This window comes from Rattus norvegicus, chromosome 13 (genome assembly GCF_021556685.1).
Source record: "Rattus norvegicus strain SHRSP/BbbUtx chromosome 13, alternate assembly SHRSP_T2T, whole genome shotgun sequence".
In the NCBI taxonomy this organism is placed as follows: domain Eukaryota; kingdom Metazoa; phylum Chordata; class Mammalia; order Rodentia; family Muridae; genus Rattus; species Rattus norvegicus.
In genome coordinates, this window is record NC_141546.1 from 89,758,687 (window position 1) to 89,772,033 (window position 13,347).

The 13,347-nt window shown below is 40.1% G+C and overlaps 1 protein-coding gene across 13 annotated transcripts in view; it reads right to left on the bottom strand.

Moving 5' to 3' along the window:
- The window catches only part of Rgs7 (regulator of G-protein signaling 7), a 433,024-nt gene that overhangs the window by 185,927 nt on the left and 233,750 nt on the right, over positions 1–13,347 (bottom strand). For 11 of the 13 annotated variants that reach the window (NM_019343.2, XM_087581498.1, XM_087581501.1 and 8 more), the window contains 1 exon segment: positions 12,831–12,927. The exons of the other annotated variants lie outside the window; for them this stretch is intronic. In NM_019343.2, the coding sequence (NP_062216.1) occupies positions 12,831–12,927 (97 nt within the window). 13 annotated transcript variants of the gene reach the window in all.

Here is a 13,347-nt window from a genome sequence, read left to right on the forward strand (position 1 = left end):
AAACTTACATTGGGAGTCACTGAGGATTCCGAAGGGACTTGAAAACTGTGTTCTATTTCCTGATTATCCACCATGACACCCCCACAAGGCAGCAACACAGAGCAAAGCACAGCCATGATCATTTCCTGCTGAGAGGAAAGCATGGGGCAGCACAACGGAGCCTGCTCAGGCAGAGCACTCTTCACAAAGACAACCAATGGCAAACATCATTTGCTGAGGATGTGTCTAAAATGTGTCACTTTTTTTTTACATTATTGACACTGTCTACATATGAGGCACTAAGGACTAAAGAGATGAATCCTGCACTCGTCAGGTACCAAAATCATGTCACCCATCCATGGGGACAAAAGCCAGAAAAACCTGATTCAGTGAAGAGCACAGCTACAGAAATTTTTGAAGAAAATGAAATGGTGAGTGTTGCTTGCATCCTTCATCCCGCCTGATGTCCACTTTAGACTCTGAGAACAGATAAGAATGTGGCAACAAACTCCTTTATTTATTCTTGGGGAGTGCCCTTTATACTCTCCACCAGCGTCCCATTGGTCCCAAGCAAGCATGTCCTCTAATTGGCAGTCCCTGATTGGCTGCCATTGTCTGTATCACCAATCTCTAGGCTCCCAGGCAGGCTTCAGGTTGGCTGTCATGGGAAAGTTGTATCATAGCTGTGTGTCCCTTGACAACTGGGCTTGCTGTGCCTCCTCCAGGTTAGAGCAAGCTTGCCTTGGAAGGGACTTGGTGGTGGTGGTTGCCCCAACAGTGATTAGAAAAGGAATCTTTGGAGCCCTTCTACATGTGCTCGGAGACACAGTGAAGGCAACGAAGAGAAAACTATACATATGGCTTCGTATGTATAAAAGATAGGGCAGCGTAACAGCACACGCATGCCCTTTATGTACAGTGGGTTCTAGTTCACTGTTTCACAGAAGTGTGTCCATATTAACAACACTGCCATCAACAATATTTACTCCCTTTTACGACAGCAAAGAGTCCGTGGGAACCTATCTAATGATAAGGTGGCAAGCGGAAGAAATAGAAGCCCTCCCCCAAGGTCTCATCAGGGGTACTGCAGTATCAACTTGACATTTACAGGATCTAAAGAGTCCCTCAGCAACCAACAGAGTACATTTCCATATCTGTTGCTTTAAGGAAATGGCAGCATTCCTGATAAGCAATTTCCAGAATAGATCATTACAAAACGAAAATGGAACAACAGTGGGGAAATCTCCCAAAACAGAATGTCTGACTTGCCATGCTTTACTCTTACAGTAACATTCAAGATGACTTGATGGACTGACATCAGCAGCAGCATCCAGAAGTACTGACATCATAATAGAAATTAGTTAACAAAGTCAGAATGCACGTTACAGGGGACGGTCAGTCTGTATGTAACGATATAAAACTAACGATGAGATCTGAGAGCAATTAGCAAGGTTCTCATCTACTAGGAGAGTCCTGCTTAGATGGATATCTGTCAGGAAGAATAAAAGATAGTACTCACGAGAGAGTGTTAAAGGCTAGGAGGCATCTTGAGATCATGGGCATGGCTATAATTAAATGAAAGGCACAGTTAAGGATCCAACAGATCGCCTTTCTCATTGCCCAGCTCTCTTGGCAGCACTCTTGGTTAGCGGCTGTTCCAGACCCCAAGGCAGGAAGTGATAACCACAGAGCAAGACAAGGAAGTCGCTGAAGGAGATCAGCTCTCAGCTCTAATTTATTAAGGAGAGCAGGGAGGACGTGCTGAGGTCCAAGCAGGAACTGAGGATGATCAGACAGGGGAAAATGAAATTGTCACCAACAAGTGCCAGGCTTTAAGGAAATCTGAGCTAGAACACTATGCTATGTTGGACACAATTGGCATCTTCTCCGTAGTGGCGATAAGATTGAATTGGGCACAGCATGCAGACACAACTGCAAAGCGTGCACACTGGCTGCCATTGACCAAGTGACTCTAATAGCATTACAAGGGAGTCAGAAAAGAATGAAAAAATAAATAAACCATGATAGCTGCTTTTAACAACCAAAACTGAATATATCTTGTTTCTTTAAAAAAAGGAATTTAACAAATGCCTTCCAGCTACTGCACTGCATCCACTGTAGGTAATTTGTTGGCCCGGCAACAGATTAACTATCCAGCAGGAATAGGAGCAGAAGCGTCACATCCAACCTAACCCTGGGATTCTAATAGACTCATTATTTGAATTGGTAACGACAGCTGAAATCAAGTCTCTGTTCATTGATCATTTTTACATTTTACACTCACACTAGTTAGAAACATTGAATTGTTCAGTGACATTTTAATAAAAAGTAAGCATACTACTCAAGGACTCCCTTTTCTCTGTTCATATCTCCTTATTAGTAATTATTTTAAGTGGATTTTTGAACTGTGTATATTGTAAGACATGATTGGTAACGTGTTCTATCTTTTAATAATTGGACTATCTAAATGATGAATATCATTTTTTTAATGTCCAAAAGCTGCCTTTACAAAGGTACCCTTACTATTTCAAGCTCTATAAAGTCAGTCTTGGTATTTAATTAAAATACAGTACAAACTACTCCTTTTGTGTTTAATTTTGAGATTTTAATATAATTACAACATTTTGCCCTTCCATTTCCTCCCATATATCTCTCTGCTCTGTCTTTAAAATCACAACCAGGTTTTCATTTGGTCAAGTCCTGATTTTAAGCTTCTACTTCATGAGCATATCAATAATGTCTCCTTCTGTTCTTACAGAACACAGATCCCAATGTAACTTGAAGAGAAGAAAAAGTATTTACTTTATGTCATTAGGGTGTCTTTATTCTTCTGTGTTTCTTGAATCTCCAAGTACACTCAGCCAAACAACACTCTCCACCAGAACAGGAGAGGGTGCCCAGAGGAACCACATTGGCTCCTGTTCCTGTTCTAAGGTACATCCTCTCAATATCTTACCAAGGTAGATCCTCATCTACTCCTAAGTTATAGATATCTATGCTCATAAGTCCCCCTGTGTTGCAGACCTATGTATCTTATATTTTGCCAAGCATTGCTCCTAATTATTCTAGAAGATGCTAACATCAAACATTGTTTTCCTCCATCACTTTCATAAAGAAAATGTGTCTGAGTGTGTTGATATCTTGCGGTGCTAATTCTTTTTAATTGGATTTTTTTTATTTACCTCTCAAATGTTATTATTTTTTCCAATTTTCCGACCATAAGTCCCCATTCAACCCCCCTCCCCTTCTTCTATAATGGACAATTTTCTAGACAGATACCAGGTACCAAAGTTAAGTCAGGATCAGATAAACCACTTAAATAGCCCTATAACTCCTAGAGAAATAGAAGCAGTTATTAAAAGTCTCCCAACCAAAAAAGGCCAAGACCAGATGACTTTAATGCAGAATTCTATCAGACCTTCATGGAAGACCTCATACCAATACTGCCCAAACTATTCTACAAAATAGAAACTGAAGGAGCGCTACTCAATTCCTTCTATGAAGCCACAATTACCCTTATACCTAAACCACACAAAGACCCTACAAAGAAAGAGAACTCCAGGCCAATTTCCCTTATGAATATCGACGCAAAAATACTCAATAAAATTCTCTCCAACAGAATCCAAGAACACATCAAAACGATCATCGATCATGATCAAGTAGACTTCATCCCAGGCATGCAGGGATGGTTCAATATATGGAAATCCATCAACGTAATCCACTATGTAAACAAACTCAAAGGAAAAAAAAACAACATGATCATTTCATTAGATGCTGAGAAAGCTTTTGACAAACTTCAACACCCCTTCATGACAAAAGTCTTGGAATGATCAGGCCGTGCTAATTCTAGTGGTGTAAACATAGGTGTGGCTGTTGATTGTGTCCCCTCTCTTAATCTGCCTGCCTCATCTCCCAACCCATTCCTGCCACTGGGCTACTTTGAAGTCCTATGTAAGCTCCTCAAGTCTTTTATACATTTTAAAAGTTTCTCTGCTTTGCCTTGAATCAGACCTCTATAATCTCTGCTCCAATTATAAGCCACAAACTGATACTCTCTATCCCTCTTTTCAAGAGCAACCAATTTTAAATATCAATAATACTATTTCCCTGATTTAAACAGAGCTAAGGGTTTATCTCAGCAGAGGGCAATCGCTTATCACACTCAAGACGCTGTACTTAATGATGGTGGAAGGAGTCTGCTCCTTATGAGCTTGAGCAGAAGATGGCTCAGACCTATGGGTATATAGATATGGGTATATGGGATAAGTGTGTGTGTGTGTGTATGTGTGTGTGTGTGTGTGTGTGTGTGTGTGTGTGTGGCTATGAAGTTGGGAGATGTCTTGGGAGTGGAGAGAACCAGGAGGAAGGAGCAAGGGAGTAGAGAATAAATGATTGAAATGTAATATATACATGCAAAAAATTCTCAAGGATTAAATTAAAAATATATGAAAATATTAATTTCTTCTTATTCTTCAGAAAAAGATTGTCTTCTTAGAATTTCAGCTCCTACCTTCTGCCTTCCCTCTTAAATTCATGAAGTCCATGTACTCTGCAAACACACAATCTTTTCACAAAGGTTATCGCAGAGTGATGTGTGTGCTACAGGCATCTGTCTTGACCTAGAGGTTTCCCTTCCAACCAGGTATGACTGATTCATACTTTGCAAAACTCTAAGCTAACAGTCACCTTTACCAACCAATGTCTTTGACCTTGGAAGCCCTGGAAGGACTCTCTCTCTCTCTCTCTCTCTCTCTCTCTCTCTCTCTCTCTCTCCCTCTCCTTACATTTTCACTATTACGTGATCATCTCACAGAGACCATGTCTTCTTTCTCCAAGCCAGAAATAAAAGCATTTCTAATGCCACAAACACCCAAGTCATGTATAATTTATAATTATCAGGGAGGATTCTGCATTCCTGAGGATTAGCCAGCTCCAAACACCATGTCTTAAACCAAGAAATTGGTGTTTAGGTTTCCGTTTATGTGATACTTAGTGTGAAAATGGCTTTAGAGAATTTCTGTTCACTCAAATACCATTGAACAGATTAAACTGGTTTTTTACAAGAATTTCTGTTTAAAGCTAAATAATTTGCATATGTTGACAAACCTATACAAACACGGAAGTGTAACCACTTTCTAAATCACCATGAAAACAAATATTCCCACTAAAAATGATAATAATGGTTCAACCAGCTAACAGATAGCTAATGACCACCTCCTATGCTGGATGCTGACTTTGATGCTGAGATGATAAGAGTGAACATATGGAGTCTCCCTGTGGTTTACATGATTTTCAAGGAGAAAGGCATTACCAGCTGCTACCATGAGTGTGTTCAGAATTACTAAATGGAATAAAGAACTCTAAGGAAAAGGAGCATGGTGTTAGAAGATACAAGAAAAGAAACCAGCGTAGATATGAAGAGAGGGTGTCTGATGAGAGCAAATGAGGGAAGGGCGGGAAGTGGTCCAAACAGAAAAACATGGTGACAGGAAATATCCATGCCAAGACAGAGCTGGACAGCGATTTCTATGGCTGGAACCTAGGCATCACTATGAAGTGGAGACCAAGAGTTCATTAAGACATGTTGTTGTTCAAGGATGAAGGGAAGCAGGATATACTGCCCCCCCAAAAAAAACCCACTTTGGGGCACTGACAATTTGAACTAAACACCACTGAGAAACAAGATGCAGTCAGGACTCCCTCCTTCCATCCTTTGTACAAAGGAATTTCGTTTTGGACATGGTGAATTTGAGGCTTTTTTTGGTTGTTCAAGTAGAAATAGTGGAGATTGGATTTTGAATTACACAAATATAGCACAAAAATCATAATTAAAGTCACAAGCACAAGTGGTGTTGCCTTGAGAAAAGTAGAGTGAGAATCCCATCACTAAGTCAGAGTTTCACTTATTCCGATAGTCTGCATGAGGACAGTCAGCCTGGGGGACTCTAGTTTCTGCATTAGCCAGCCCCACACCACTTTTGCTTTCCCCACCTCTGACTGTCTGAATTCTACATTTACAATATAAGGAAGGAGAACTTTAAGAAATCCCCAAATTTTAGAGAAACTAGAGAGGTTTATTCAAGGTCATGCTGAACCACAAAGGAAACAAAGACCGGGGTCCTGTTATAAGCACACCAAAAGATTTCCATCTGGAAGGCCTGCAGGCTGAAGGGTGGATGGAAACATCTAGAACACCCAGAGATCTACAAGTAATAGTATGTCTTTATCATGCTGTAACATAACAGCATACACTTTTACAGAGGAAAACTCAAGGCAGAGGTCAGGACAGTAATGGTTATCAAAATTAGCTCCACTGTAGATAGAATATTACCATGCTGTACAAAAGTGGGTCAAGGGCTTGAACTTCTTGACCCTCCAAATCATTCACTTTGAAACACTATTTACTTTGAATATTGTAAAAAAATAAATTTCCATATATAAAGTTTCTAAATATGTAGCAGTTTCATAAATTACTAATTAACACCTGTGCCGAAGTCAACATAAAGATAAATTTATCAGTAAAAGCAAAAGAGAGAAAATCTTATCCAGGATGGTGTGGCATTCCTGCAATCTCAGAACGGAGGGAGATTGTAAATATGAGGCCAACCTGGTCATTCAGTGAATGACACTGAGTCTCATGTAGACAAGAAGAATGGACCTCGGAGGCTTACCCAAATCTGGACATGTACAAGTATTCCTCTCATTAGGACTTAAGGACCATTGTGTATTATAAGCCTACTAGTTCCTTGGCATCCTAGGCATCCATGGTTATATAAACCCAAAACCAACATTCAAATCTTTTTATAGTGTAATATATGATCTAATAAGAAAGCACAAAAGTATACTATTTCAATGCCTTGTTGGGCAACAAAGTGCCTACGTTGTCATTTTGATTCTTTCAGATAGCATGCAGCCAAGATAAAGTAGTGTGGATGTAAAACATTATTACTACGAACAAACGCTTTTGAAATGTGAAACCATTTATTTCCTCCCGCATTCATAAACTTCTCTGCTCTATGTGGGATGCGGGTCTCTATTGTATTTACATTCAGACTCTAATATAAAGCCTCTTCGACAGAGAGCAGGGCCATGGATCGCCTCGCTGAATATTTCAGCGTTGAGATGAATAAACTCCCTAAGTTACAGGATATGGAGTCTAGGGAAATGGTCTCCATGCCAACTGTGACTTATGAAACTCATTTAAAGAAAACACTTCATAAAATCTGCAGGCGTGGCTTTAACTTTACAGTTATCCTTTCCAATTTCCAGATACCACGGTACACATTTGAGTGAACATTTTAATAAACCTTGCTCAGTAATGTTTGAGTTTCATCTTCCATTTTATATTGTGATGAACTATTTATATCTAGATATGCGTTACCTTACTTGAACTTGGAGGATCTGAGGCAAAAACCTTTCCTGGGGGGTTGGGGATTTAGCTCAGTGGTAGAGCGCTTGCCTAGGAAGCGCAAGGCCCTGGGTTTGGTCCCCAGCTCCGAAAAAAAAAAAAAAGAACCAAAAAAAAAATCCCTCCTGGACACTCAGAAGACATTTCTTAGGTACTGTCTCAGAGTTCACATCTCGGGTGTCTTCTAAACATTCTACTCCATTCACATCCAATGCTCACACATACCAAACTACCTCAGTAAAAAATTAGACAGGCTGAGGAGATGCTTGGTGAGTAAAAGACATGCACCATGGGCATGAAGATCTGAACTCAGGTCCCTGGCATCCACAGAAAACATCCATGGAAGTGTCAGGCTTGTCACTCTGACTTTAGAGAGAAGGAAACAGACAGATCCTAGGTGCTCACCAGTCAGCCAACCTGGCTGGAACTTGGAGCTCCAGGTTCAGGAAGAAACTTTTCCTCAAAATAAAAATGGGCAAGCCATTGAAGAAGACACATATACACCAATCAGCCCATACACCTATGTACACCACACACTAAAATAATCACTCATATCTCATGCCCATGATACACGGAAGACCATTCTCATAATAGTTAAACCTGCATACTTAAGGGCCTGTAAGCCAGGATTTTTGTCAAATCATCTGAATAGTGCAAGCCTTTGTGTAATTCTTTTTCCCACAACTGTCATTTAAATTTCTTTGTCTTTTTTTCAATTAGCATTCAAAGTAATAGGCATCATTAGACTAATGATTTTTTTTTAAACTTCTACTAAAAGAACACACTTTGGTCTCTGATACAACCTGGACATGTAGTGTGATGGATTTCTCTAGTGCAATTAAAACATTGATCTCAGTCTTAACAAATCAGAATGTCTATAGCGTATTTGGAATCTTGTGTTCCTACAGGTTCTTCACCCTAATCAATCTGTGGTTGCCACATTCCAAATGAGCACTGGCTCCAGACAGAGCAGCCAATCCCTCTTTTATAAAAAAATACTTTGGATTCTTCCCATTATCACTATCATTCTGCAACCATGAGAATGCTTTATCCGTTTTCTAAAGTGGAAGGTTGTTCTTTGTATCTAATTAGAATCCTAGTACTGGAAAAGCTTAAAAGAGGAAAAAGAAGCAGTGCGCATGGTTGAACAAAGGTGGATGTCTGATGGTGGGGGTTTGAATGGAATGAGGAAGAGAGCTCTCATAGAAACTACAGGTATGTGACCCCGAGGACTAGGACAAGAGCTGCAAAGCTTCCAGGAACCAGGAATGACCTTCCCCGTCTTCTCTGCTTCTCTTTCTCCATGTGTTTCATTGCTCTCCATGTGCAGATAGGCTTTCTCTCCTCTCTGCACATAGTTATTATTCTACCTCTAGGCCAACATCTCCTTATATCCCAATTGCCTGATGCAATTATGGGATATCTGTCCTTCTTTCTATTTGTCTATCTTTCTTTCTTCCTTCCTTCCTTCCTTCCTTTCTTTCTTTCTTTCTTTCTGTCTGTCTGTCTGTCTGTCTGTCTGCCTGCCTGTTTGTCTATCTGTCTGTCTATTTATCTATCAGCCCCCACCAATACTTCCACATTGTCATTTTAAAGAGGCTCATCAGAACCCCAGGGACTTGATACACCAGGCTGTAGTTGGTACCCAGATCTGCCATATTTATCGTGGTGCCCAAACTATTTCTACAACTGAAAAATCAGTGAGGGACAAAGACTGTGTTGTAAGTGGATCTATCCAAGGACAGTTCCTAAGTTGACTAGCATGAAAGACCTGTCCAAAGCTTCCCCCTTTGCTCTTAAGACCATAAAACAGAGGAGATGTTTATCTGGGGGGAGAAAGAACACAATTGGTAGCAAAACACAAATCAACCTATATGACATGCTTTAAATCAGAATAGAATACATTCTGGGTATGGTTCCCAGACGGGGCAGGGAGAAGTGTTAAGTTCCCTGTTTTGTAACTAGATGTCTTCAGTTCAGGTTAGTGCTGGCAGAGAATGGAGACTATGACTTAGCATATACTTCTTTCTTTTAGCTCTTGAGGTTGAACACAGGGTCTCGTATGGGGTAGGTGGATGGCCAGATCTTCAGCATCCTCTTTACCTCTGAAACGTGGGTTCTGCTTTATGAAGCTGGTCAGTAGCCATCCCCATGCATAGCTGCTGATATCCACAGTCATGAACTGCTGAGATCCTTGGCTTTGGTATAGTTAGCACAATGAGCTAAGTTGCTTACCCTATCCCCTGTTTATCCCTCTCCAGAAAATAAAATAAACAAAAAGCCATTGGATGATCTATGCTGCCTACCTTTTTTCTTTTTTAAGCTTTTCCAAAGAAGAAAAGGAAAATAAAAGATGATCAAAAATAACCAAAAGACTTGCACAAGGAAACTGGACAGTGTTTAACATCTGAGTAAAGCATTTATTACTTGAGCCCTGACCGGACTTGTAAACCAGCTTCTTAGGAGACATAAAAGAAATGCGTCTTAAACCTCATTGTTAAAATTGAAGTTTTGATTTATTGCAATGGTCCTGGATATTATATTTATAATAATTTCCAGGCAATGTTAAACTATCCCTGGAAGGCATTTGCAGTCTGGTGCTCCACATCTGGGTAAAGATCTTCTCTCCTGTTCATGACCATTAAGAAGCTGAGTAGCTAACCTGAAAAAGTTGGGTGAATGGTATCAAGACTCTTTGCCTTTTACAGAATGGTACCTGAGGCCCACAGCCTCCTGTCACTGATTATCTTAGCACTAGCTTTTCAACCCACCTGAGGCCTTCACCAGAGTTGTTTCTAGAAATACTGAGGGTGGCAAAGTCAACACCTGCCTTGTGTCATGGGTGAGACAAATGTTAAGAAAGGTTCAGGGGAAGAAATTAGCATCACAGAGGGAATGGCAGCCATCAGCAGTAGGAATGGGGCAGCAACATGGCCAAGAAATTAACAATGAGACAGACGGTGGTGGTGAAGATCTGGGGAAAGGAAGTATCAAAAATCACTGAAAAATAATAAAGTAGAGAGAGCTTGAGGCCACTATAAATTGAAATTACTGTTAGAGAGAAGACAACAAATTCTAGACATATCAATTTTATTGCAAAGTAACTAGCTAAACTCTGAGGCCAGAACTCCTTAAAATTTCTAAGGAATACAGTCTCAATTTAACACAAAGACCTCAGTATCATATTGCACATCTGTTTTTGTTTAACTGCTATTGCTCTTCTTTTATATCAGCAAATACTAAAACCACTTTTCCATTAACACAGCCATGTTTTCTGTGAAGAAGCCTTCCAGTAACTTGTTAGGGAGGAATTCCTTAATCTGACGAACTTGCTCAGTAATTTCAGAACCCAGTAAAATAGATAAATTTTACAACCAAAGAATATGGAAATAAGACAGGCAATATTCCAGCACCAAATTTCTACTGGGGACTTTCTAAGTCCCGAATGCACACTGTGTTCTTGCTATTTTCTCATTAATCTATTAATCAAACTTAAAATATTATCAAAAGGAGGTTAGAAAAGCATGGATGTAGAACTACTGTGAGTTGAACAAGATTAGTTTGCAAAATAATGAAAATAGAATTTTTTTAGAAAAGTTCAACTTTCTAAAGGTATTCATTACTGTTATTTGTTTGTTTGTTTGTTTGTTTGTTTTGTTTTGTTTAATATGGGATTGGGCAAGAGAAAGAGGAAAAGTGGATGGGGTAAAAAAAATCGGAGAAGGGGAAGAGACTAAGGAAGAGGAAACAGCTTAGGATAGTTTATAAAGTTATCTGAACTGACTATTGAAAAGATACATCTTCATAAGGAGAATGTTCTGACATAGATTGATGGGCGTGGTGCTAACGACATCAAGTGGCAGGTATAGGAAGAAAGGGCAAGACACTGTATTGAAGTAGACATGAAAAGAAAGGGGGGGATACCTTATGTTACCAGGGACATGGCACTCTACGGAAGCTCTCACAAGACTGAGGTCCCTCTTTTCTCTCTGAAACTAGCAGCTATAACACCCCAGTACTAGGGCCGGCTTAAGAGCCCCTCCAGTGTTCAATCTCGCTCTTGTCCAGTGTTCAGACTTCCTGATCATAGCCTTCCCTTGACCTTCCTTCAGAAGAAATCATGACCAGTTTTTTCACAGGGTCCTGCCATGCACCCTGTCACTTGTGCCCAAATCTCTGTGTCTTGGATTATCTCTGTTCACCATGGCTATGTCTCAGGCGTTGATGGATGTAACCTCAACTACTTCTTCCCTAACTGGGCAGAGTCATGCCCATTACTATATGGGCCCCACAATGGGGTCTGCCATAGGCTCATGGAGTCAGCTGGTGTTAGCTGGTTGATACTCATAGTCTCCTATTTCTGAGATGGGATCTCTACTTCTCCTTCATGGATACAAAGATAAAAACAAAAATGATGTGTGTCCTCTTTAATCCTACATGCCCAGTTACAAAATTCTTTTACATTTCCTTGTCCTTCAGTCCCTAGGTGTTAGAGACTTAGTCTACAAATGTTTCCTAAAAGAGCCATGGCCATGCATCATTGCATGCATTTCTTTTTTAGTATGCGCGTGCATGTCTGTATGTACATATAGATGCTTGAAAGTGCACTTGCATAGTTCCCATGTTACCATCAGGTGCCTTTCTTCACTCTTCTCCATCTTTAACAGAGTCCATGACTGAACTTGAAGCTCATTATTAGCCCAGACTAGCTGGTCAATGAGGTTCAGGAATTTTCCTCTCTATTTCATCCCTTACCCACCAAGGCTAGTGTTCCAGGGACACCCCATCATCCCCAGCTTTTGATATTGGTTACTTGGAGCCAAAAATTGATTCCTAAGTCATGTGTGATAGGCCCTTTACAGACACAGCTATCTTCCCAAATCCCTTATCATAACATTCTATGCAAAAAAGTTAAAGCTCTTTGTCGCACCTATATGTCAGAATTTGAATCCTATTAGCTTTTAGAGATTCCCACTATAGCCAAAACCATTCCTACATGGTCCCCTGCTTGCCCTCTGTGTCACTGCCCAGCTCTCAGGTATAGCTGATGTGGCTTTGTCCTCCAGGTGATAGGACCCTTCCAGAAGTGGCCAATTCTGAGCAGTCTCCTTCCCTGACCTCTCCTGCATCATCTCTAACTCAGTCTCCACATGTAGTCTGTATAGCATAGTTTTACACATCATTAATTATTTTCACATTGTTCTTTTCTCTTATTTCATATATGTACATTCTGTCTTTCCAAGTAACTTCATGCTGGCCTAGAAGTCCCAGTAGATGCCATGCCTTCCACTCATTTACTTATCACCATGACGAATGTGCCATGGGACCTTATACATTGCTGTTTAACAATACTCTAGAGGTTTAAAAACCAGTTATGTGACACATGTGGAAGAAAGCATGACACATGTAGAAGAAAACATAGCTGTGTTGGATGGTCACTTACCAGAGAAAACACTGGGGATCTTGGAAAGGAAGCTTTTGACGGTACGGATGGGAATTCCATTTTTTTCATCTTGCATACGTGCTATGACATCTTCCATCTAAATGATAAAATAAAGGAAAAAATGGAAAGTTGGTTGTACTTTCTGAGAAAATTGCTATTTTGTATAATTTTGAACACTGGCTTTGAGTAATGAAGAAGAATTCTATATTATTGTCTCTCTAGGATTTGGTACATTAATTTTTTTTAGTGTGGCTAGCAGGAGATGGGAAAGAGTAGCAAGTGGTGAGACAGGCTGGTTGAGATGCATTGAACTATTGACAAGAATTTTGTGCTTTGACTGTTGCCCTTGACCAAGTTACATACTCTTCTGCTTTAAAAGTTGTAATAAACAGTGTTTGGATCAGAAAGCACTGTTGGCCAATTCACAGTATCACAACTGAACTCAGTTCAAAAGAGTGAAGCCTGAAATGCCCCGTGTGGAGCTCCCTTTAGAGGGGGAACTTCTACAGATTTAATT